Source organism: Lethenteron reissneri, chromosome 21 (assembly GCF_015708825.2).
Source record: "Lethenteron reissneri isolate LAM-NWPU_2019-01 chromosome 21, ASM1570882v1, whole genome shotgun sequence".
NCBI lineage: Eukaryota > Metazoa > Chordata > Hyperoartia > Petromyzontiformes > Petromyzontidae > Lethenteron > Lethenteron reissneri.
Window position 1 is genome coordinate 8,703,431 of NC_083799.1, and position 24,254 is coordinate 8,727,684.

Sequence of the window (24,254 nt, forward strand, 5' to 3'; positions counted from 1 at the left end):
TATGGCTTCGGTGCTAAAAACGGGCATCCCTCGTTGTACGGAACAGATACGTTCCTGAAAAGTTGTCCATGAAGCAAAATTCTGTATTTCAAACCCAACTTTCCCAATGACTTCTATTATATAAAATTGGATGTGTGCTCCTACATGAAAAAAATTGTCTCAAGATGTAATAAATTACACTAAAGAATGCAGCAAACATTTTTAAAGCACATATTTAATGAAAAATCGAAAATTTTACAATTACATATTATTAACAATGCTCAAAATAAGTCACAAGATAAATGCGTATAGAACCAGAAACTGTGGTGAAATGTACGCAAGCGACAAATGACAGACCATCCATTGTTCTATTTTACCCGTCAAAAACCACAAGATCAGAGCGAGAGATCACAAGATCAAGGCGATGACTCGTGGCTCACCTTGTAGAGGGAGAGAACGGCGTGGACGCAGCGCGTGGCAAAGTGCACCTGCCGCTCCAGTACGCCTCCGTACAGCGCCGCCAGCTCCTCGTTGTAGCTCACCGAGTACACGTCCAGGTGGAAGCGCACGCCGCGCAGATCCTCCGCCTTCCGCAGCGCCACCGACGCCAGCGACCGCACTGCAAACAAAGCACAGCGTAAGTGCTCCAAAAAAAAAAAATCGCCGAATGGAATTCACCTGTTTGGCGAAATATCCTTGTTGGAAATATCTTGGGCAAAAATGTGCTGATGTCTACATGACCATCGCTCGCTTTCAGATGCGCTTCTGCGGCCATCTGGAAATTTCTGATATTAGGAAGCCACTGGACCTATGCACTTTGAAATCTAAGTTGAAAACTAATTTCTTTAGAAATGCTTTTTATGTTTAGTGTGTTGCCCTTCCCACGCTCCGCCGCTTAGCACAGTTGGCTACGTACGGTGCAAAAGAAGTTCAACGTACATACCAGCGACGATGGGTTTCAGCAGTTTTGTCAAGATACAAATCTGGCCCGATAGGTTTACAAGAGTGGAACAAGAGGCACAGGGCACATCTCCTACATTTGTAATGTGAGCAAGGATTGAGGGGGGGCGGAGTCTGGGTCACGTGGGGAGAGGGAGGAGTCAGGATCACGTGGGAGAGAGGATTTAGGGAGAGAACCGGAAGGGGAACAGGGAGTGGAGACGGAGTGAAACGGGAGGAGGCCACGCTGGGCAGTACGGGGAGAGTGGCGCGGTTGCCACGCGGTGAGAGACGTCGACATCGTCAGCCATCGGTGTCAGACGCAGAGAGCTAGCGGGCTGTGGGAGGCTAGCTGTGTACGGGGCAGCAGTGAAGCTGGAGAGCGGAGCAGCGGTGTGGCTGCAAGGCGGAGCAGCAGGGAGACTGCATATCGGAGCAGCAGGGAGACTGCATATCGGAGCAGCAGAGTGGCTGTGGAGTGATCGTCGGGAGAGACGCGGCCCTGAGCGAGGACGCCGTGGTAACGAGATTCTACGAACCCAATAAAGGACAACGGAGATCGACATATGAGAAAGAGTCTTTTATTACACATTGGAAAAAATACAGGCGGCCTCAAGGGCCTCCTCGTCAAAAAAGTACTGCATAATGCTCTGGGCTATATTTGAATTAGGTTCAAAACATGGCAGAGCTGTTCCCAAAATGAAAAAGCAGTTAAATGTATCTCAGCTCAAGCAACCATTGAGCAGTCCTCATTTCCACTATGGACCCTGAAGTAGTCATGAAAATTTCATACAACTATGGTGATGGCCAGTCTCTCCCTAGGTTATTAAAATTGTTCCCCATATAATACAAATGGCCAAGTTGACCCCTGGCTGGGAATTTAACCTGAAATCTTCTTATTGGGAGTTGAGTGCTCTGACCACAGCACCACCCAGCAGTATTCCCAATGACAGCCCCGAAATGTAATAGCCTGGAAGAATAACCACACTCATTGGAAAGTTACTTCAACATCATAGTTCAAACCTTCAACAGCCAGGGCCAAAGCATGTTCCATATGAAACAGCAGCCACCACATGTTCAACAGAAGACAGTTACCCACACTGTCATCACATATAGGAGCACCACCGCTGTCCGACAGCGCTTGTAGAGGTGACGAGGGGATGAATGTGCAGCACCCACCCTGGCGATGGCTGCCAGCGTTGCCGGGGAGGAAGAGCACGGGAATGCCATCGGGCCGCAGGCTCTGAAGGGCTTCAGCATACGGGCCCTCTCCGTACACAAAGAGATCGTACCCAGAGCGCCTGTGCGGCAGTGGAGGCCGCACAGCTGGCTTCTATACAAGGTGGATACAGCACACATCATGGCACAGCGCACAACACTATCGTCTGTACTTATTTTCCATTTTTTATAAATTTAATTTTAATGCGAATGTACTATCGGTGTTAAATAATCAAAGTATCCATTGAGATTTCTTTCATAGGAGTGCAACACTTTGTGTTAAAGAACAGCCCACGGAAGCAGATATCAAAGAGCTACCTCTGAGATCACTTCAAGTGAACTTCTATTCCACAAAATAGGGGGGCAGCACTTTCCCAACCAACTCTGCCACCGAGTAATATTTGTCTCATAATTGGACTTTAGCCACATTGAATAATACGGTAATCGCATTTAACGTGGTATATATTTTGGTGACATTACCGTCACCAGTCTCCCCGAAAGAATGACTACGATTGACTTCAGTGCCCATCTTTTCGACCCCGAACGGATGATGAATCCGCAAAATTTCCGAAGCAGTACCTAATGGCCGGAGAGCGCAGGGACACAATGATCAAAACAACAATGAATGTGAACATGCGTACAATAGCGTACGTAAAAAGACTATTTTTTTTTGGAAACGGGACACTTACATAAATTAATTGGACATTTAGAGGTTGCAATTCCTACACGGCTTGTACATCATATATGATCGTGTTGTGCTGCTGCCTTTGTCAATTCACCGCTTGACAAAGGACCTCCCAACGACTTGCAGGCCCTGGAGGTTATTTGACCACACTTCACCACGCTGGTGAGTTTAAAACGCTGAAGTACAGAAGAGATTTTTCCTTCACTGCTCTCTACTGCCCACAACGTAGCCTCGCGGCAGCCTATGGCACCTGCTATGCACGGTCATGATGGCGACACGATGTCTGGGCTCTGTTTTTTTTCCAGTTTCATTTATTTGGTGTAGCCCTGTGAGCCATTCGGCTCTTGAATCGGGTGCAACCGCAACAAAAAACATGAACAAGAAAACATCTTGAAGTGACTACGCGCAAACAGAAAAATCCAGGAAAAACTCAAAATCTGCTTCTCGCTTTCGGGATCCGTCCCATTCCGGGTGATTCTGATCAAATGCGTACAGGACAGCAATAGAATCACTTGAATTCCTGCGAGAGAAGACACACGAGACAAACAAGGAGAGGAGAGATCCATGTGTCACTCACCACGTCAATATACTCCGGGTACTGGAACATGTAGGTCATTGTGCATTCGTTCTCCTGGAATCCGAGCAGCACATCCCAAATGCCCAGAGCCAGCAGCAGCAGGAAGCTCGCCTGCAGTAGCACGGGACCCCACGACATCCCAACACAACAACACACCGTTAATATCTCAAATAACAACAACAACACCACCTGCCTACACGATCGTGTTACCGCCGCTGTTAAGGCGTCCAACTCGTGCGACGTTTTCCCCCAACGGTTTTCCGGGTGCGAATCGATTCGGCGATTCTTGCACGTGGTGTTGTATATTGCGCTAATCGATAATCGATTCCTGCAAAGTCACTCAGGTTAACAGGAGGGGCAGTGGGCTGGGTGGCAGCGAAATTCGAAGGCCCTCATGTGGCCGAAACGTTGGACTGTGTGGTGGGCGGTAAAGCCATGTTTTGGCCCTGCACTATGGTTCTTTATTACACTATGTAACACGATTTTTGTTCCTGGGTAGTAAGTGTTCTTTTCTTATTGCTTATGCTTCAAAAGTATATAACATGGCTATTATTCCCCACAAGCTTTGCTTTTGTGACCAGGACTTTGCGTGAAGGAATGACACAAATGCACCGGTTTTCTCATTGAAATTAGGTAAATTTCTAAATATCACTGTCCTGATCACAAAGGCAAAGTTTGTGGGGAATAATGGTAATTGTATGTACTTTTGAGGCATAAGCAATTGGAAAATAACACTTACTACCCAGGAACATTTTTTTTAAATAACACAGTGTTATCATTGCATCTGTGAAAAAGAGCTGTGTAACTTCATCGGATTCCTCCGGTATAAATATACCTATTGTGATGTTGTTAAACTCCAGGAAAACATCATTGAGTCTCATGACACTTTTGTCAGGAGGGTCCTGCCAAGTGTTCGTAGTGGGACTGTCATCCCATTTGAGTGATGTGCAGGTAATGTGTCAGCCACAGTACAGGTTTTTGGGGGTTAGATCGCGTATATTCATGCAATATTCTGATTAATATTACGCCATCAAACCCTAAAAACCGATATTCTGGATGATATTGGTCGCGAAAGCCTACGTGTTCAACTAATGTGGCAACATTGGCAAATTTGACCGATATCAGTGACACGTTATTTCATTCTTAGTTCTGGAGGAAACCTGAGAACACGTATAAAAGCCTTTCTCGAATAGGGGGAGAACAAAGCTTTCGTGACTGCAGGGATTCATCTTCTTGGTTCTTTCGGTAAAGTCACGTAGAAGAATTAAACATAATAAAATTATTCTCACGACGTTTCGGCCACAACGCAAGCAGCCGTCCTCAGGTCGCCTCGACAGACCTGGTCTTCACCTGAGGACGGCTGCTTGCGTTGTGGCCGAAACGTCGTGAGAATCATTTTATTATGTTTAATTTTTATTATTGTATTACTTCCCTTCTACGTGACTTTACCGACAGAACCAAGAAGAGGGGGAGAACATACAGTACAAACTCGACACGTATATCGACACTCACTCTGCAGGACAGGGGGGGGAGGGCATTTAAACTTCTCAGAGAAAGGAGACACACGAGTCAGGAGTCGAACCCAGGAGTTTCTTGCTGTGAGTTGCAAGTGCCAACACTGCGCCACAATGTCACCAACATTTAAATTGAATTGAATGCAAAAATACAAACAATTGGTTGTTATTATTATCTATACCCAGAAATGCCTCAATGATTCTCGTTGCTTTTTCAGAATGATTCCGCAAAGCTTTTTGCAGTAGGGGCGATGATTAATATGTAAACTATAGCTTATTATTTAAAATTGGCGGCCAATTTTCAAATTTGGACCATGACAATATCCTATATCTACACGGGAAAGGATTACAAGAGGCTTATACATTTGAGTGTTGAGCAATTCCATAAATGCGTTTTTGGCTCTCAAATGTAAAAAAACTCAAACTACTGTGAAAAGAACTACAAAGACCGTGAGTGGAGACTGCAAATGGAAGTAGATGGTGATTAAATGTGAATCTGCTTTGAGATTAGAGTACAAATGGAATATGCTGTGGGGTGGGGGACACCGCATACGCAACGAAAACCTAGAGGTTATTACCTATTATAAGTAAATGTATTTCTCCTCTGATCTGGCACCGCTATCTATAACCACGCCCACAAAACGCGTCACCGCTGCCTATATAAACGCCGCGTCGCCTTCCCACAATCCCTTTCGTTTGGTCGCTGTCGTCGCCAGGTTCGTGGAAACGCTGTGGAGCGGCTACGCAATCCGCATCCATCCATCCTTAAATCCTTGTGCGAATGTCGCGAAAGTTTTAAATCCTGCTTCACAAACACTAATTCTCTCCTCGTTTGCGTTCGCAGGACCAACTTGGCAAGATGCGGGCCAAGGTAAACGTGGAACGCATTCGTGCGTCGCTCGTCTTAGACGGCGCCTACCCAGCAAGGCCACAGTGTGCCGACAGTCTTATTTTTTATTGTTGCAATCTAGAACATTGTATTTGTGTGGGTAAATTGTGCCGTATCGTTGTGGACAACTTTTAAACGTATTGGTAGCGGCGGTCGTATTTTTAATTGCGCATAAATCCTGCTCGCGTCTACGACGCAGTGGAAGGTTAACGCTGGGCCTTAAAATAACGATTGCTGATTGGCTCTGGAACAGACCACGTGTGCGGAGCGGACCAATTGGCAGCCGTGTCTGGTCAACACGCTTGTCTGGGCAGGGAGGGCTTCATTGTTAACACGGACTTTTACGTCTTTTAATGGGATTGTCTTCAATTGTGTTTTTGTGTGTACGGGAGCCTCCCAAAGTTGTGTTGTGGCCGGTAACGTTTGAAGCGCCCAGACTAAAGGAATACAATACCTCTTAGACATGCGCGAGTTACAGTAGCAGAATAGGAGGATGGTACGCTGGGTAATGATTGTTACATGATAGGCTTTTAATGTGCGTAATGTTCGTTCAATAGTTGTGCGGATGCGTGTTGCATATGTATCGCTGTGTACGCCAGTCGCAAGTTAATTGTATGTACTGTATATCCCAATTGCAAACGCAAAGTCCAATGTTGACGTTAACAATGCTGTCCCGGTAATGGCTGTTGACATGGGGCATTCACAAGCTTAATGACCGGTATACAAAACATATTTATCCGTGTTAACAATATTTTCTCTTTGCAGTGGCGAAAGAAGCGCATGCGCAGGTGAGAATGTTTTTCAAACTCCGCATTGCGTTGTAGACGAGTGGCTTTGGCCACGCTCGATATTTCACCGACCCAAAAATACAAAATTTAACCAGCTTGGATCCATAAATTATGACGTGAACGTTGAAAGAAATTACTGAATAAAATGAAAGTGTGAGATTGAGCATTTGTGAAAAATGCTGTTCGTGATTTGTGTTATGGAAGATTTGCCCTCAGAAGTGGTAACGCAGTTTGCATACGTTACAGTAACGTTTCCTGTGATCGAGAAAAACGAAAATTATATTGAGAGCGTGAATTAAACTGCTATGCTGTTGACACATTTTGGTCCTCGTCTCCTGGTGACAACAGGCTGAAGCGTAAAAGGAGGAAGATGAGGCAGAGGTCCAAGTAACCTGCCAATTCTTCGCCACACGCTGTCCGACCACGGAGCCCAAGGCTTGGGGCGGCGCTGGGCGTGATGAGCCGAGGATGAGCCAAGCTGCCCGAGGTCTTCCCACTGCCAAGGGCTGCCCAAGCGCTCGCCGTGTGGGGCTCTGTCCATCGTCCTCTGAGCATCAGTGGAGGACGTCCACCATTCTGCTTGATGTTTCAGAGCAACAATCCCAACACTCCCGGGCAACACCCCACCCTCCCTTTGCCTTGGACTATCCATGTTATGACTCCTGTGTGATATATAGTTGCCAATAAAAGCTGGTCAACTGTTTTTCTGGATTAACTTTATCTTGTGATGGAAGCATTACACGAACAATGCACTGCAATTCCACAATTTAGTCGGTTACGGTTGGATAAGCTTTACAAACGTTTTCAAAAGCATAAAAAATGGATTTAACGTTTAGATTGTACAACCCACTCTCGACTGCATGATGTGAAGACCAGTGTACCTGTTTTCAAGGATGTCTCAATGATTTTTTGGAATGTTTTTTACTGCAGTGACGAACCTAGATATTCCACTTTGGTCTTCAATAGTAAGGTTATTGCAGTCACGTGGTGCAACGTGTCGCCTGCATATTTCAACTGATGGACCTTTAAATGGTTTTTATAGGCTGATGCATGTGTTAAAGTGCTTTCAGTACGTTTGCAAGGGCATTTAAAGATGGGCTAAGAAATCTGCATTTGGGTATAAAATATTGATGAAAAACACCAAAAACCGTTATTCATTTTTGAAACCGACTTTTTCCAAACCAATTTTAAACTGCAAATGCTTCGTTTCAAACGACATGCATAGTTTGACATGGAGGCTGTTGTCCATAAGCAGATTGAGGAAGGGTTGATGAAAAAGTTTTTTTTAAATGTTACAAATTCAGGAGTTGCATTGGAGATTAGGGTAATTGAAAGTTATGCAGTTCTAATGGGGTACACTGGGCTATAATAATGGAGGGTAATATCCAGAGTTAGTGCATTGGCGTTTCGACCTTTGAATGTTAAGGTCCGTTCACTTGGACTAATGCCAAAAAGCCACTATAAAAAACAGGACATCCCTTCTGCCCCATCTCATCTGCTATTGGTGCTTACAACTCCCTGTCTAGTCCGATGCCAGCCAAATACACGTTGCACTTTTGCACAGTGTCTTTAAATGCGCCTGCATTTAGATTATATAAATCAAATCTTGGATTGCACCCAACGTGGGCATTGGTGGGATCAGTTACTCTTCAAATATTTAAACGTGAAGGCCAAACCATACCGTACTTGTACATCTTCTGGGCAAGTGTGGCTACAGCCCAAGTTAAAAATCATTCCATCAGCAATTAACCGCCACCATCAGTGCCAACATCACGACCAATACTGCAGCAGAGGCACGTCATTGATTGTATGAGCCCAATGACGACAGTGCCCAACACGATCCTCATGCCATTTGAATTGCCAATGGTAGGAATACTCTACTAGTATTAAAATATAAACTCATCAATGGAAAATGATAGATCCACTTGATTATACACATACAGACTCAACAATTGTAATAAACTGTTATCGATTAATCCTTGCAACCCAAACCCAGCAATCACATAGTATGCGGACATTGTATGTACGGTATTATACAGGGACTCATCTACTTACGAACCAAACCGAAAGTTGTAATTTCAACCACCGCGCAATAGAAGGCGGTGGTGGCATCTACATCTGCAAAACGTGAACAGCCAGTGGCAGCTACATGAGACTATAACTTTTAAGTCGTCGCCCGTCTTTAGTGTACATGCCGTACCAATGCGTTTGGAATCGACAGGAGTAAAGTTGAACTTACGAACAAATCGACTTACGAACAGACCTCTGGAACCGAACTCGTTCGTAAGTAGGGGAGTCTTGCATGACCATCAGGGGGCGGGGTTTGTGCGGGTTACCAGGAGGAGACCCCGCCTACCAGGGGGGAGGGGGCGGGGTTTGTGCGGTGTACCAGGAGGAGACCCCGCCTACCACGGGGGGAGGGGGCGGGGTTTGTGCGGGTTACCTGGAGGAGACCCCGCCTACCAGGGGGGAGGGGGCGGGGTTTGTGCGGGTTACCAGGAGGAGGCCCCGCCTACCATGGGGGGAGGGGCGGGGTTTGTGCGGGGTACCAGGAGGAGGCCCCGCCTACCACGGGGGGAGGGGGCGGGGTTTGTGCGGGGTACCAGGAGGAGGCCCCGCCTACCACGGGGGGAGGGGGCGGGGCTCGTGACATCACCGTCGCCTCGGTCACGTGATCGCCACTTCCGCTACTCCCTCGTTGCGCATCGTGTTCGTCCCTCGAGGTGGGTCCCCGTTCCGCTCTCGTGTGCGGAGTGCACCTCAATCCACTTCCATCCGCCGCTATTAACGCGATTTAAAACCGTGAATTGTATACTACCGACGTCTAATCCGTTCTCTCTTGTCGGCCGCGTGTTTTTTTTGTGCGTGCGCAGGAGCGGCTTGACGGCATGAGGGCCAAGGTACCGTGTGGTGTCTGCGAGCGTTCGTGTATCGTGGGTGCCATGCCCCTCGTGTCGCAGCGACACCGCCGCTGTTTCTCTTTTCACGTTATGGTTTTGTTAAACATATGCTTATGCAACTATATCCACGCGAAGTGGGTTAATTCACGAATGCTCCGGTAATGCTCTCTTAAAAAAAAAAGGATTATTTGGGGTGTGTCCGGATAACAAAGTGATGAGCTACACAATTTTAATGATTGTACATGGGATTTAATAGCAATAGTTATGCACCGTCTTGAGTGGCTGGTTTACATTTCGCTTTAGTAGGTGGCTTGCATTTTATTGGGTGGATTATGTGAACGGGCGACGTTTTTTAAATAAAGTATTTTATATTTGTATTATTTTATTATTTCCCTTCTACGTGACTTTACCGAAAGAACCAAGAAGATGAATCCCTGCAGTCACGAAAGCTTTAAATCGAAAGCTAAGCAGGTTTATATTTTTTGGAGCCTGGATTGTGTTGGCATGGATGGGCGACCATTGCGTGAAACTCGTGTTTTGTAGCCTTCTGCAAAGCCACGTTATGATGGGCAGCAGAGGGCATTGTCTAGCATGTGCCCACGGGAGGGGTTCGTTGACCATCCAGTATCCAGGATTAGCATGGCGTGGGGAGATGATCATCATCCAGCAGTGGATTTGTAACGGGGCTGTACGTGTTTACATTACGTGTGGGATATCACGTTTTATCCAGGGCACAATTTTTTGCACGTTTTGAACCAACCCATGAGTCTAATCGATTGTTGTTTTTCCAGCAGAAGTTACTTGTGCGTACCCTGTTGAGCGAATGCGACTTTGCTTGCCTGTTATAGGGACTATATACTCTTAGGTTTTTTCGGTAAAGTCACGGAGGTAAAAAAAATAATAGAAATAAAAGAATTATTAGTTTGTTATTATTAGTTTGTGTGGTATGGCTTATGGTGCAGGGTAAATTATTTTATTTCTATTTTTATTATTTATTTCTTTACCTACGTGACTTTACCGAAAAAACCTAAGCGTATGAATCCTTGCAGTCACGAAAGTTTCAAATCTAGAATGTTATGGGGACTGTTGTGTGCTTATGTTAACTCGGGCTGGTTTGGGGAGGGAAGATGGCTTTTACAGCTTTAAAGTTGAAAATAAACTTGATGTTTAAATGTCTGCCCAATCGTTAATCACGTGGCGTGTTGTCTCCCCAACAGTGGCGTAAGAAGCGTATGCGCAGGTGAGACCGTGACTGCATTGCACTTGCTACCATCACCCTATTGTGAACAACATGCAGTCTGCTAAACAACTCGTTTGTACAAATTAGTATATTATGCACACATGTAATATGTATATGAAAACAATAACTTATACGTGTGTATGATGCTTTTGGAATATGCCCTTTAAGAATAATTAACACATGCCTGGGTTGGCTATGCTGTACAGTATTTTACATTGAAATGCTGTGCAGTTGTATGTTCATGAGAGCGTTTGAGGTGTTGCAGTGTTTGTGTGGGGTATGGCTTATGTTGCTGGGTTAAATGTGCCTGTTATTCATCCATGGTCTGGCCCCACACGCTTGGTTTAGGCTGAAGCGAAAGAGGAGGAAGATGCGTCAGAGGTCCAAGTGAGCGGGCCTCTGCTGTCCGTGAGACGGGGCCATCTCCTGTCCCCTGCGGACGTCGCTCATCTCAGCCCTGCCGCACGTTCTGCCACCAGGACACCAACCAGAAGCGGCCACTACACTCGACATCGTCTTTGGAGCCGTGCTATCCACATTTCGTTGTTTTTACCTTCTGTGTTAATAAATGCTGATCCTAAAACACAATGATGACTGAATTGTGATTTTTCAAGTTTGGGTTTTGGAAATTAAACGAACACCAATTGTACTATAGGTACTAAAACGTTACATAGCTGCGCAAAGCCATCCATTACATATCTATCTTGGTACCCAGTTGGTCAGTTAATTGCATGTTCAAATTTTGAACATGCTCTTTGATGCTCAAATGTCCAATGGTGAAAAATGGACGAGCAGTAACCAAAGGTGAAAACTGGATAAACAAGCCACAGCATCTTAACTCCAATTAATGTACAGTTTAACCTGACATTCTGCAAACATCCCTTTGTGGTGTCCACATTTTCTGGTAGAATAAATGCTTTTGTAAAAATGTTCTATCGTTGACCACACGCTCAGCTTGTAATACTGGGATTTTAGAGAACCTTATTTAACCCAGATTGCCTTGCCAACCATTTGGTACAATCTAGTAAAGTCGGATCACTATAAAGTCAATGTTTATTCAAATGTGAACTACAAGTATTGATGGGTAAATGAGTGTTAAAGGAATACAGTATAGAGAATGTTGCTCCAAATATATTTCATGCTAGTCACATTCATAAACGTGTAGAATAACATTTTAACACATTATTTGCATTTAATGCATAAATCATTTGCATAATGTTGACTCTACCCAAAAAGTTACTTAATGATATAAAAACAATGTTAGCTCCCTTTAGGTATAGTAATATATGTATAGAATACTGTAAAGAATGCATAAACAAGTCGAATGTTCGACTATATCCCGCAGCTTTAACTTCAAACAATGTTACATTGCTGTATTAAAAAGCGGGTGAAATCCAGTACAGTATGGTAAATTTTAATTCCCAAAGGGTTGTAAATTAAAACTAAATTGTGGAGTAGAACGTGGTATCAAATTGTTATTGCTCCGGTAGCAATGTTCTTAAATTAAAACCCTGGGTAACGTTTACGTTCTCGCCAGTGAACCAATGACCTACCCAATCCAAAGTCTTGACATTGTTATTGCACTTGTAAAACCAATAGGTTCACAATCACCACTGGGTGGCGCTAAGCACAAGCAAACAAAAAAGGTATAACCCCAAAAAGCTCAAGGGGACCCACAATTCATGAAAAATTATGGGTGAACCGAATGTCGACGAGTTATATCCTTGTATTTTATCTCGTATTGCGCCATATTTGTCTCGTAATCATTTATCCAGGAGAGCCTGAGTCCTAAGATTTATCAGATGTCCTGCATTAGCTTTTTATTTTAAGATATCGTCACCCAATTCGTGAGTGTTTTTACGTGTGGGGGGAAACCGAAGCACCCGAATAAAAACCAAGCACGCGAGTGGGCAACACCGATCTCCTTACAGATGTAGTGACTCAGCGCTGACTGTTGTACAGCAGCTGCAACTGCAGGTTGTCAGCTCACACGCCGTTGAGCATACACACGTGGTGTGTGTCGGCAGGGCGGAGGAACTGGGTCAAGGGTCACGGTAGACCTCGTGGGGAGGCCCCTGGAACCCTCTGGTGGGTTCGAGAAGGGAGGCGTGGCTAGGGCGGAGCCAAGCCGCGCCGAGGGGAATAAAAGCAGCGGAGAGTGAGAGCCCTGGGCTGTTGGTTCTGGAAGTGGACTCGTCTCTTCGTTGCTGTCGTCACCGCCTTCGCACGATGATTGCGTGACCGGACAGTCGTTGGATGTCTCGGTCAACGCCGTCGGTGCAACGCGGACAGGGTCATCTCTGGGCCGGGTTGTATGGCAGCGTGGTCGTGAGAGAGGGGGCCGAAGTTGGTGGCGTAAACACAATAAAAGGGAAGGACGGTGCCTCCTGTGACTACCTCGTCTCCGACTGAGTGTGTGCGCGATACACGCCACACACACACAAGCCTCTAGAAGAAGAGACCTACGACACTACACAGATGGAGGTTAGACCACTTGTTGTACGGCCTTCTGCTGGCAAGCCAGGGTTTTGGCACCTCAACGCCTATGGGGAGTTTCACAACATTTGTGTGTGATCCATCAACCTTTGCCTCCACTGCGGGATTACAATCCTGTAGAGCCACCACCACCTGGCGTTTGGACATATCTCATTTCACTGCATTGGTCTCATCTATTTTTCTTCTGAGACGTATTTTTGTCCACAATTATCTAATTTCACTACATCTATAACTCCTGTCTATATCTCTTATGTCATCCCACGAACTTTATAAATCTAAAGTGGGGGAGGGGAAACGTTCTGATTTCGGCCCCCAATGGATCAGCACCACCATTGCACAGCACTATACCCTTGTGGGCAATGCAGATTTAGCGTACGTTTTTAACTCCACTTGATAAGTCACAGAAGTTTGGTAATGCCCAGCATGAACCTGGTACTGGTGTTTGCAAACTGCCAGTGTCAAGTCCTACCATTAGTCTATTTTCACATGTCCATGTTGGTACAAATGCATTTTGTCCGAAAAAATGTTTTAAGCTGTGGTTAACAAAGACTTGATCTGTGTAATTAAGAACTTCACTGTTAATAAAAAAAATATGTTCTGCTAGAATGGTATTATTTTAATGTTAATGTTTTCCAACCACTTTTTTTCTAAAGGCATCTGTGAGGAATTTCCTGTTGTACAGATAATTGTATTTATGCTTTTTATGTCAAGACGAAATGCGTCAACCCTTTGGAAACCGTAAATGATGATCCTGTATCAACATCCGGGTTTGTGAAGGGGTTACGTGTATTCTAAGGGCTGGGCCAACAAGACAAACTGAACTCGTCCATCCAGATTCACCCACAGTGTTGGCCAAATGAGCTTCGAGGCGGTACGAGCCGCCAAGCAACAACACCCCACAGAAATCGCGAGCTATATAGCATTCTTACTAAACATTCTGACAGCGCATACCAGACGAGTCTTACAATGATAATGTATAAGTACAGCGTTCCACGTACAAAGCAGAACAGATAATGCTTCGTCTTCATACGCAACAGGCCTTCCTCGTGTTCTCCCCCTCTGGAGGGTGGTCGATGCAAATGGTCTCGGCTCGCGCTTCCACTGGCCGTCCCCTCGCTGTTCTCCGCCAGCTTCTTGGCTACGGGAGAAAATAAAGAATGCGAGCTCACAAGACACCAAGCGTGTCAATAAAGTGAGTTGCTCTCACACTGCTGCTCATCCTCACTCAAAATACAGACACTCCTCTTATTGTCAAATCCAATGTCTCAGATTCACATCTTCACAAGCATTGCACTGCTGTCAACAGGTAAATTACACGGGTACATTGAGAGTTGGTCCAGCTGGGACCGAGACGACAATTGGCACCAACAATTGTGTTTGGTTGCAAGCCAGCCGAATGGCGGGTAGCTGCAAGACCGACATCCTCCACAGAATCACCCTGTCTGCATCCATCACGTAGTCTTTACACAACACATGGCCTCAACATCGTCTCAGCAGATCTACCGATTTCACAGACATTGAATGAAACAAACACAAACTAATACCATGAAGCCATAGCCAGTTTGTGGCACGTCAGCTCCAAGTACTCACCTAAAGTAAGGAAGACCTCCTCTACGTTGTTTCCTGTCTTGGCTGACGTCTCAAAAAACATGAGTCTGTTCTCTTTCGCGTAAGTCTTGGCGTCCTGAGAGGGGCGACACGACGGGCAATGGATGAGGCAGCCAGGCGACCAGCAGAACAATAGGCAAAGAGAGCTCATCAGTTTACTCCAGTCTAAAGATTCTGAATCTGCTATTGTGCCTCCACACTTGGCAAGACGAGAAGTTAGGGAAGGGGGCAATGCGCGTGATTCCACACCCCATCTCCATTATAAAGGAGGATGAAGCACATTGACTTACTCCTTGGTTTTATTCGGTAAAGTCACGTAGGTAAAAATCTAAATGAAAAAACAACTAAATTAAATCACGACGTTTCGGGCGCAACACAAGCGTCCGTCATCAGGTGGGGACAAACACAGCGAATTCTAGATTTGAAGCTTTCGTGACTGCAAGGATTCATACTCTTAGGTTTTTTTACGTGACTTTACCGAAAAACCTAAGAGTCTGAATCCTTGCAGTCACGAAAGCTTCAAATCTAGAATTCGCTGTGTTTGTCCCCACCTGATAAACACAGCGAAGACTGTTGCTGAAATAAAAACCAAGGAGTATGGATTCTTGCAGTCACGAAAACTTCAAATCTAGAATACATTGACTTAATTTAAACAATAAAAATATACATTATTAAAATTACATCTATTGTTAAAGCATACGCCATAATACGGTACATGAAAAGTGTACTATCGATACAAAAAAGCCCAGTGTTTGTCCATTCACTGCCGGATGAAGGCCTCCCCACAACGTGTCAGTCAATGGGGGCTGTTTGACCATACTTCACCACGCTGGTTAGTGTGGGTTGGTGAAGGGCGGGCCCAAGACTGATTCAGGTATAACTCATCATAACACATGAAATAATGTACTATAGTTTACGTAGGTTGAAAACAGTGTTACTAAAAAAAACACTTGTGATACGAACCAAGGAATTGAGCCCACGCCCTTAACACGTCAACAGAGCTGCATTGTGTCCTTTCCCTTCGACTTTGGTTCATCCACATCGTGGGTACGGTGCTTATTTTCCCTATAAAATGTGCAGTGTCAACTTTGCCTCATTCCTGGCTATACCCCCACATTTATCCCCCACCCGCCCCCCATAAAGCTCCCTTTCCCCCGGTCATCTGTGCTGTTCACTACCTGCCCCTGTTCAAGTGTAGACTCAAGACTTTCCTTTGTTGCTCTGGCTATGACTGACTATATTACTTTGTAACTGTATAAGAAGTAAACATGCCCACTGTTTTGTGTACAGTGACTTTATTTGCGGTTGCATTTCGTCACTATGTAAATCCGCATTGCATTGCATATCCCCATCCTTTTCCTACCATGCTTCCCCTCCCCCCCCCAATTATGTTGGAGAGTCAGTCAGCCCACGGCACCACCGCCTTCCACACAAATAGAACCCACCTCACACGGCACTCGCCTCTGCAGATGCAGGTCGGTCTTGTTCCCGGTCAGAGCAATCACCACCGCCGTGTTCACCTGCTTCTTGAGCTCCGTCACCCACACCTTGGCCCTCGAGAAAGATTCCTGCAGCATCGGCAACATGCGCGGAGCCATACTTCCACCGACCCTGCCCCTCCCCCCCGAATCCACTACTAGATGAGGGCTCCCTACGCTATGCTGGTCGTCAGAGGTTATTTGAACATACTTCACCACACTGGTCAGTGATGGCCGGTAAAGATAGGGAGCATAGATGTGGGAGCATCAAAGTACGGTGCAACAATGGATGTTGCTACATAGGCCTGCAAGCTATATTTACAAACTATGTATGGTGGTTACTCATTCAGGCACTATCCAGGCTCGACTTGGTCAAGTCCAAAGTATTCGCGAGCTGCGAGCATACATTTTCATAAAAATAAGCGTTTTTCATTCCAATACATAAACACAGCATGAGCCAAGAAGTCGAAGCATCATTATTGGTGCAGCAGTACGATGCCCATTGAAGAGGAGAGTTGGTTCAGAGAAGTGAGGCGTTGGGATGATACACGGTGGGGTATAAGGGAGGAGAGAGGGTGGAGTGAGAGGTGCAAGGAGGGGGAGGATGATAAAGTGATACGTGAGTTTGATAGTTCAAGTATGGATATTAAAATGGGTACAATAGAAGTCTACCTTGACATTTATCCTCATCAAAATGGTAGCATCTTTGAAGAACCACCTACCGGATGTATTGGAGAACTCATTTTACACATTTCTCAGTGGCGTAATTGATCTTGGTGTAGTAATTGACCCCGGGGTAAGGAATAACGTTTTCCCATACCTCTGATTATCACGGTTGGCGATGCACGGTGCTAAAGAAGTTCAACAAACATACATACAAGTGGGGCCTCCTCGTCCAATTTCCCCTTTCGTCGTAGCCCCGTGCATGGGCCTCTCTGGCCCACCCGTGGGCTTCGGTGCAGTTGTACTGCCTGTACGCTCAATAACTACACCATTGGGCACTCTACCATCTGAATAATCCAAATTATTAATGATTAAAAACACATTTTGTCAGTTCCACTCCTTTTTTTATCTCCTCCATAACTCATGAAAATGTAACTTTAACATTCCCCTTTCACATTAGTCTTTTAATGAGCACGATCTGATATCGCTGGTCCATGACGTTCACCAGTTTGCGTCAGCCTGCCACGTGCTCTCCTGCTGGTGACCTTGTGCTGTCTCACCAAGTCTGGCCTCCAGAGGTTTTGCAGTATTGGCTGTGTTTGAATGCAACAATATTAATAGATTCGATGGGGTTAAGCCCTGTTGTCACTGGCCACCCGTCGCCCATAATTATAATTAAACAGAATGGGTATCGATCTGATCTGCTATTGTCTTATTATGTATTCTGCTCTGTCCCTCGCCTCCTCTGTACATGAGGAAAGGCTGAAGAAAAAAAAACTACTGCTGGTGTTCAACATTGCACCGAAATTGTCTTTGACTTCGAATTTAGACGGGAGAATTGAGCCTTGAAGCAGGGGCGGCTGACCCCTCCGCCCACCCAGGCAGGCTGTGACAACCATCACACAAGCGCCCGGCATCACCACGATGATAGCTATGCCCCCCAGAGGCGGACACTCACCTCGTCCGTGATGTCGTAGACAATGATGGCTGCCTGCGCACCGCGGTAGTACATGGGCGTCAGGCAAGTGGTACTTCTCCTGCCCGGCGGTGTCCCAGATCTCGAACTTCACGAGGGCTGAGTCCAGACACACCGTCTGGCTCTGGAAGGCAGGCTGCCATGCCGCGTACGAGAGGACACAACCACTGACAACGTTTGTATTTTTCTATTTATAAACATAAAACAATTAATGGCATTTATAATTTGTTGTGCCACGACCGCAGAGCAACTCCGCAAGCGCTGCGACTCCCTCTCGGCCCCCGCACTTAACACATACCCGCACGCAGCGCACCCACGTAGTGTCCTGGCGGGGGTTGCCTGGCACATCAGGTTTTAATCCGAAGGGTCCCTAGGGGGAGAGTCCCACGGTTTCCCGGTGCCAGGAGATTTGCCGACCCCCACAGGACAGGTTACATTGCGGTGCCCCTAAATTGGCTTAAAATTGTACGGGCGCAAAAAGAAAAGGTTCCCTGGGCCAAACGCAATGAGTTACGCACAGCATTGGGGGGAGGATGGAGGGTGGAATATTAGGCATCAAGAGCAGACCCTAAGACGCGAACTACTGGGCACGGGAGAACAATGTGTGGGAGGCAAAGAGAGCGGACCCGAAGGCTAGAAATAAAGAGCAAGACCGAAAGCTAGGATGACTGGGCACGGGAAAACAACGGGTGGGCGGAGCGGCCGAGAGAGTATAAAGGTCGGAGCCCCGGGACGATTGGGGCAGTTGTCTAAAACCTCCGGGCCGTCACGACTTACTCCTTGCCTGCCATCCTGCCTCTTCAAGCCGCTCACAGCATCCATGTGATTCCAGCGAGTGCTCCTGCGAGACAGTGATTGGGCAAGTCTTCTCTCTCCGACTCTCTCAGCGTCCGTGGGACGCCGCAAGTCTAGCTTCAAGGTACGTGGTAGGACGTTTGAGTAGCTGGGTTCATGGGCAGAGTGACGCGAGGCTCTCCTCGCGAAATATTCCTCCTCCGGGTAATGCGTATTGGCGCCATTAATAAACTCTAGTACAGAATATCGGTGTAGCGTGATTTCTGTGTGTGTGGGGCAGAACCTCGGCGTAGCGTCTGTGATCTGTGTGTGGCGCGTCTGAGTGAAGAGACGGTGTGCCCGGCGTGAGCGTGAGCGCAGGGCTGCAGCGTGGGGTGGTGTGACTGATTTGAGCGTGCGCGTGTCACCTCTTGTCTCCCCAACTGATGTTTAAGCACTGAATCAGTCACTTATCAAAGGCTAACTCAGCCTTGGGGAATCCCCAGGACCAGTTCAGATAATCACAACTGATCTTAGCCTTGGGAGTCTGGTTTGGCTGGCACCTTCAAGTCCTGCTTAACATCATTCAGCTTTCAGGAAGCCACTTCTCCCCCTCACCCCCATTGTCATTGATGTAAAACACCTTCATATTTTATGATGAAAATCTCTACTATACATGCTGTTATTCTTCTTCCTCTCCTTGTCATTGGCCGGAAACAAATTCGGGTTGCTGAATTCATCATGCAGTGCAATAACTGTTATGGTATTGCTCAACATAAAATGTGGATTCGGTGGGATACAAAGACAAATATCCCCCATATAGGCTTGACAGACTGTTGAGGCAAGTGGGGTTAGCAAGCACCTATGAAGGCTGGCATTGCACATGAGGGGTGGGTACCCAGCACCACACCCAACTGCCTTTGTCTCTACAGTGGCAATGTTTACACATTGCACCAGGTACTCATTTGAGGCCCAGTGGATTTAGATGAGGCCCAGGACCGATTCAGATAATCGCCATAAGCGGGAATATAACTTGGGTTGCCGGTTTCCTAGCGCAATGCGCTAATCATTACACTACCGCTCCCACAACACAACAACAACCGCCATTCGCCACTAAGTGGCGGTGACATCACCAAGATGCTTGTGCCAGGCTATGTGCACCTTGAGGCCATGTGAAGTGTCGAACGCCCGCTGGCAGGAGGTCACGGGGCAGACCCAGATGGTGCCACTTGTCGACTGACTGAGATGACTGGCTGATGCACCACCTGTGCCCCTACTGTGCCAACTTGCTGTGCGTTAGCCACCCGGCGTTCTGCTCAGTTGTTGTGGGCGTCGCTTCACTGTCCCTCCATTGTTGTTGGAGGGCGACTGCCTCCAACTGCCCAGTAGCGTCCTTCACGAGCCTCCTCCACAGAGGCCTATCTTGACACCGCTGGTACCAGTCATCGGCAAGTCCACTCAGCTCCACATCCTCCTGTACCACATCACTCCATCTCTTCTCTAGCTCGTACCGTGCCCGTTTAGCCCCCTCGATCCGGCCAAACAAAAGCTGTTTAGGCATGCGGTGACTTGGCATGCGGGCTACATGGCCCAGCTAACGCAGCCTTGCCTGCCGGAGGTGCTCACTGATGGGACTTTGTCCAGATCTTTCAAGAATTTGTGAGCTCCTCACACAATCCAGCCTGGTTAAACCCAGGATGGATTGTAGGCAGGCCAGCCTAAATGTTTCTAACCAGCGAAGATGTACCATTAGGGAGGTCCACGTTTCGCAAGCGTAGAGAAGGGAGGGAATGACTGTGGTCGAGAAGACCTGAAGCTTTGTGCGGAGCGACATACCAGGTAGCTTCCACACAGCGTTAGGCAACCGATGAAAAGATAATGCCGCTCGAATGATTCAGAGTGAGACCTCTGCTGTTAAACCGGAGCCGGTCATAAGCACATTGCCCAGATATGGGCAACTCTAAACTCTCTCCACAACTGCGCCATCACCAATTGGGAGTTGTGGGGGTGGAGTGTCCGATGGTACAAAATACCCTGGCAGGTGTTTAGTTTTGGTGGGGCTGATGGTAAGGCCCCACCTCTTAGTGGTAAGCTCCAGGTTTAGCAGCAGCGCCTCCAATACATAACATGGTTGAGCAATAGGGAGCCATCCCTTGATCGCACTCAGGCATCGCTCAGCCTCCCATTATATCTGTACCAGATGGAAATTCCTCCGGTACAGCTATTGAATGTCTCACAAACTACGTGGTCAAAATAGATGTTAAATAATGTGGTAACCAGAGGATATCCCTGTCGCACCCCAAGCTGTACAGCGAATAGCTCCGACTCCCGGCCACGTAGTTTTACCTGGGCCCGCTCACCATCATGAAGGTCCTTAATGATTATGAGCAGAGGGTCAAGGACTCCGAAAGCATGAAGAACAACCCAGAGCCCAGGCCTACTGATGGTGTCATAGACCTTGACCAGGTCAATAGAACAGAGATGTAGGTCTAGTTGGAATTCCTTATACCTCTGCTGTAGCAGACGGACAGAAAATATGGCATCCGTGCAGGACCGCCCTTTCCTGAAACCACATTGAGGCTCCGCAAGCCTCTCCTCAGCGTGCCTAGCATGGCGATGTTGAATAATTCTTGCCAGGACCTTTCCCAGCACACTGAGGAGTGAGATGCCCCTGTAGTTGTTACAGTATGTGCGGTCCCCCTTCTTAAAGAGGGGGACCACCAGGGCATCCTTCCAGTCCTACGGAACTCGTCCAGACTGTTGTTATGATGTCATGTAGGGCAGTCTGTGCACAAACGACACCCTCCCTCAGTATTTCGCTTGGGAGATCATCTCTGCCTGGTGCCTTTCTTGGTCTCAGACTCTGGATCGCCTTCAGTACTTCCTCAACAGATGGCACCTCAACCAGTCACTCACAGGGGGTGACTTCTTCAAATATTTGGGGCACCGCAGCCTCCGCAGGATCATCCCCACTTTGTCCCACGATGTTTCCCATGTCGAGGGATTTCCCCTCCCCCAGGACTTCACAGAAATACTCAGCAAATCTGCAAACCTGTTCCTGGGGGTCGGAGATTGGATCACCGTTTTTTACCCTAATGATGGTAATAGGTGTGGTGCTGCAGGTTACTTTTTTGATGGAGTTAAATAGGGATTTGTGATCGCGGGCCATTGAGGCAGACTCCATCTCCACAGCAACCTCACACGGCCGGCACTCACCACCGATGGTGCTCTGGAGATTGTCGGTGAACTGATCCAGGACGTAGCGCACCACCAGGCTCGACTTGCCCACCTGCTCGCGCCCCAGCAGAACCAGCTTGAACTGCAGGGCCCTTCTGGTCGAGGCTGGTTGGGGGGTCAGCTGGCGACCCCGAAGGCTCGAGGACATCTGGTGCCTCAACGAGACGTTGGTCCTCTTCTGGCCCATGGCTTCAGCGAGTGGGAGCTTCTACCTGCAACAAACGCGTTAAAGTCTCCTTACATAATTAGCCAAGAATGAGCAAGAGAGGGTTAATGCTGAATTTAATTATTAAAGCGATAGCTGAAATAGAGAAATAACTACGTGTTTGTGACCTAGTTCACAGTGTAGCTGGCCATATACAGCATTTAAATTGTGAAATAAAATAAATCTGGCGAAGAGTGGCATTACAATACATAATATAGGTTTTTTGGGTTAGATCGCATCAATAAAAATGTGTCGTTAAACCCGCCACCACCTGACACACCCAATTAGTAAGGGTTGTCACGTAAACAGAATATGCCAATTCCTTATTAGTACAGCACAACGGTATGTTGGATAGCAAATCCACAACGTTTACAATCTGAGTACGACTTTTCGCCAGTAATAACAACCGAAGTGGGAGGAGGGGAGGGAGTAATAAATGCATGAACATGACTATGGGTTATCCATTGCCGTTTTGGCTTATGGAAATGGTAATAAACGTACATTATGCATGCACATTGTTCTTGCACCCCTTGTCATTTACCTGCACTAAAATCACAGCGCCTGTTATTGTCTGTTCACAGGTAATCCCCATTGACGTATAGGCATTCATTTAAACAATACTGTGAAACGTCGTACTCGTAAACGTTGTGGATTCGCTCTCCAACACACCGGTGTGCTGTACTAGTACCGAATTGGCATGTTCTGTTTACGTGACAAATCCCTTGATAATTGGCTGTGTCGGGTGGTGGCGTGTTTAACGACATATTTATATTTACGCGATCTAACCCAAAAAAAAATCTGTATTTTGGATGATATTTGTCGCGAAAGCCTTCGTGTTAAACTGACATTATAATAGTGGGGTAATTCCACACAAGGATTCCATCAAACAGACTTTTGATAGCTCTGTGATGAATTTGAACCGTGTGTTCGGTAGGGAGTCCGATGTTTTCACTTCACGTGTTGGGAGATTGTTCATTTCTTAAAGAAGCTCCCAGCATGTGTCGCGAAACATCGGACATCATTTTTAACATCGCACGGTACAACAAGAGAGAGCTGCGATGCAGCACAACGGCGAAATCCTATGCAGTTGACATTTAACAGACTTTCACCAAAAGCAATGACGATAGTTAAAGGCTACAAATGCAAAGGATGCCTACTGAAAATGTGTGGACTGAATATGGATTTAAGGTTGCTAGACTGAAGATTTTTGAGTAAATTGGAAAGAAAATACTGCAACGAACGCAATACCAACTTCTCGTACGGGACAGCATTAGACGGAGGTTGTGGCCAATGGACCAAGCGGCCTCCGTTCACAGCTGCAAGGGAGAAGAGAAAAAGAGAATTGCACACTTTTCAACATTTCTCTGGAAACGCAAATGTTCCCCAATTACACAGAAACACAACGTGTACATGACATGACCGCACGCTAAGTCAAACTGTCAATATAAAATTCCCAAACATTGGCACACCTTAAAATAGTCCAAAGCAGTTTGTACAGCAGGTCGCGTACAGTCACAACACCATTACACAATTCACTTGGCCCTGGACACCATCCATGGCCAATTAATTACTTGAGCAGAAATTAAACGCCCAAACAATTACATGGAGACGATGTCTTTTTTGACGCACGAAAGTTGCTGGTTAGTCGAAACGAAGTTACTTAAATACGTTGTTTCAAAACTTATATTTAAAACAGACAGGAACTGAGAACTTCCTTGTTTGAGTGCCTGCCCAGCGCAGCCCTGCACGGCATTAATAACCCGGTGCCACGGCACGGCAGAGGGTGACTCGCACGCTCCAGCGCACACGAGCAGCTGGGTGAAGAAAGGGCACCGGCTCCTGCCCAGCCAACACGGGGGTCCACGGCGAGCAAAAGAGACAGGCACAAAACACAGCTCACGTGGGAAGGGTCTCCAAGAAGGGTTGATCGAGAAGAGAAACACGAGCGGAAAATAATAAAACACGAGCATGCACCACATATACACCGCTGGCTCTGTTGGGCTGGTCCCTGCGTGGTTTCCGAGAATGGCTTCCTTATACCGAATAGCGAGCGGCGTTGCACTTTGAACGGTGAGGTCACAGTGTATT

General features: G+C 46.7%; 1 protein-coding gene, 2 long non-coding RNA genes and 1 pseudogene across 3 annotated transcripts in view; 2 read left to right on the top strand and 2 right to left on the bottom strand.

Moving 5' to 3' along the window:
• The window catches only part of PGAP1 (post-GPI attachment to proteins inositol deacylase 1), a 21,789-nt gene extending 18,136 nt beyond the window's left edge, over window positions 1-3,653 (bottom strand). The window contains 3 exon segments of the mRNA XM_061555723.1: window positions 420-598; window positions 2,098-2,251; window positions 3,399-3,653. Coding sequence (XP_061411707.1) covers window positions 420-598; window positions 2,098-2,251; window positions 3,399-3,536 — 471 coding nt within the window. The 5' untranslated portion in view covers window positions 3,537-3,653.
• Window positions 3,654-5,532: 1,879 nt separating this feature from the next.
• On the top strand, window positions 5,533-7,292 carry LOC133345179 (uncharacterized). Its single transcript, XR_009755417.1, has 4 exons — window positions 5,533-5,628; window positions 5,757-5,783; window positions 6,567-6,589; window positions 6,938-7,292. It is a non-coding gene; the product is annotated as an uncharacterized LOC133345179 (long non-coding RNA).
• A 1,913-nt stretch (window positions 7,293-9,205) lies between these two features.
• On the top strand, window positions 9,206-11,317 carry LOC133345182 (uncharacterized). The gene is made up of 4 exons (XR_009755418.1): window positions 9,206-9,312; window positions 9,463-9,489; window positions 10,707-10,729; window positions 11,078-11,317. It is a non-coding gene; the product is annotated as an uncharacterized LOC133345182 (long non-coding RNA).
• Window positions 11,318-14,067: 2,750 nt separating this feature from the next.
• Window positions 14,068-24,236, bottom strand: LOC133345180 (ras-related protein Rab-5C-like; annotated as a pseudogene).
• Between the last annotated feature and the right edge of the window lie 18 nt (window positions 24,237-24,254).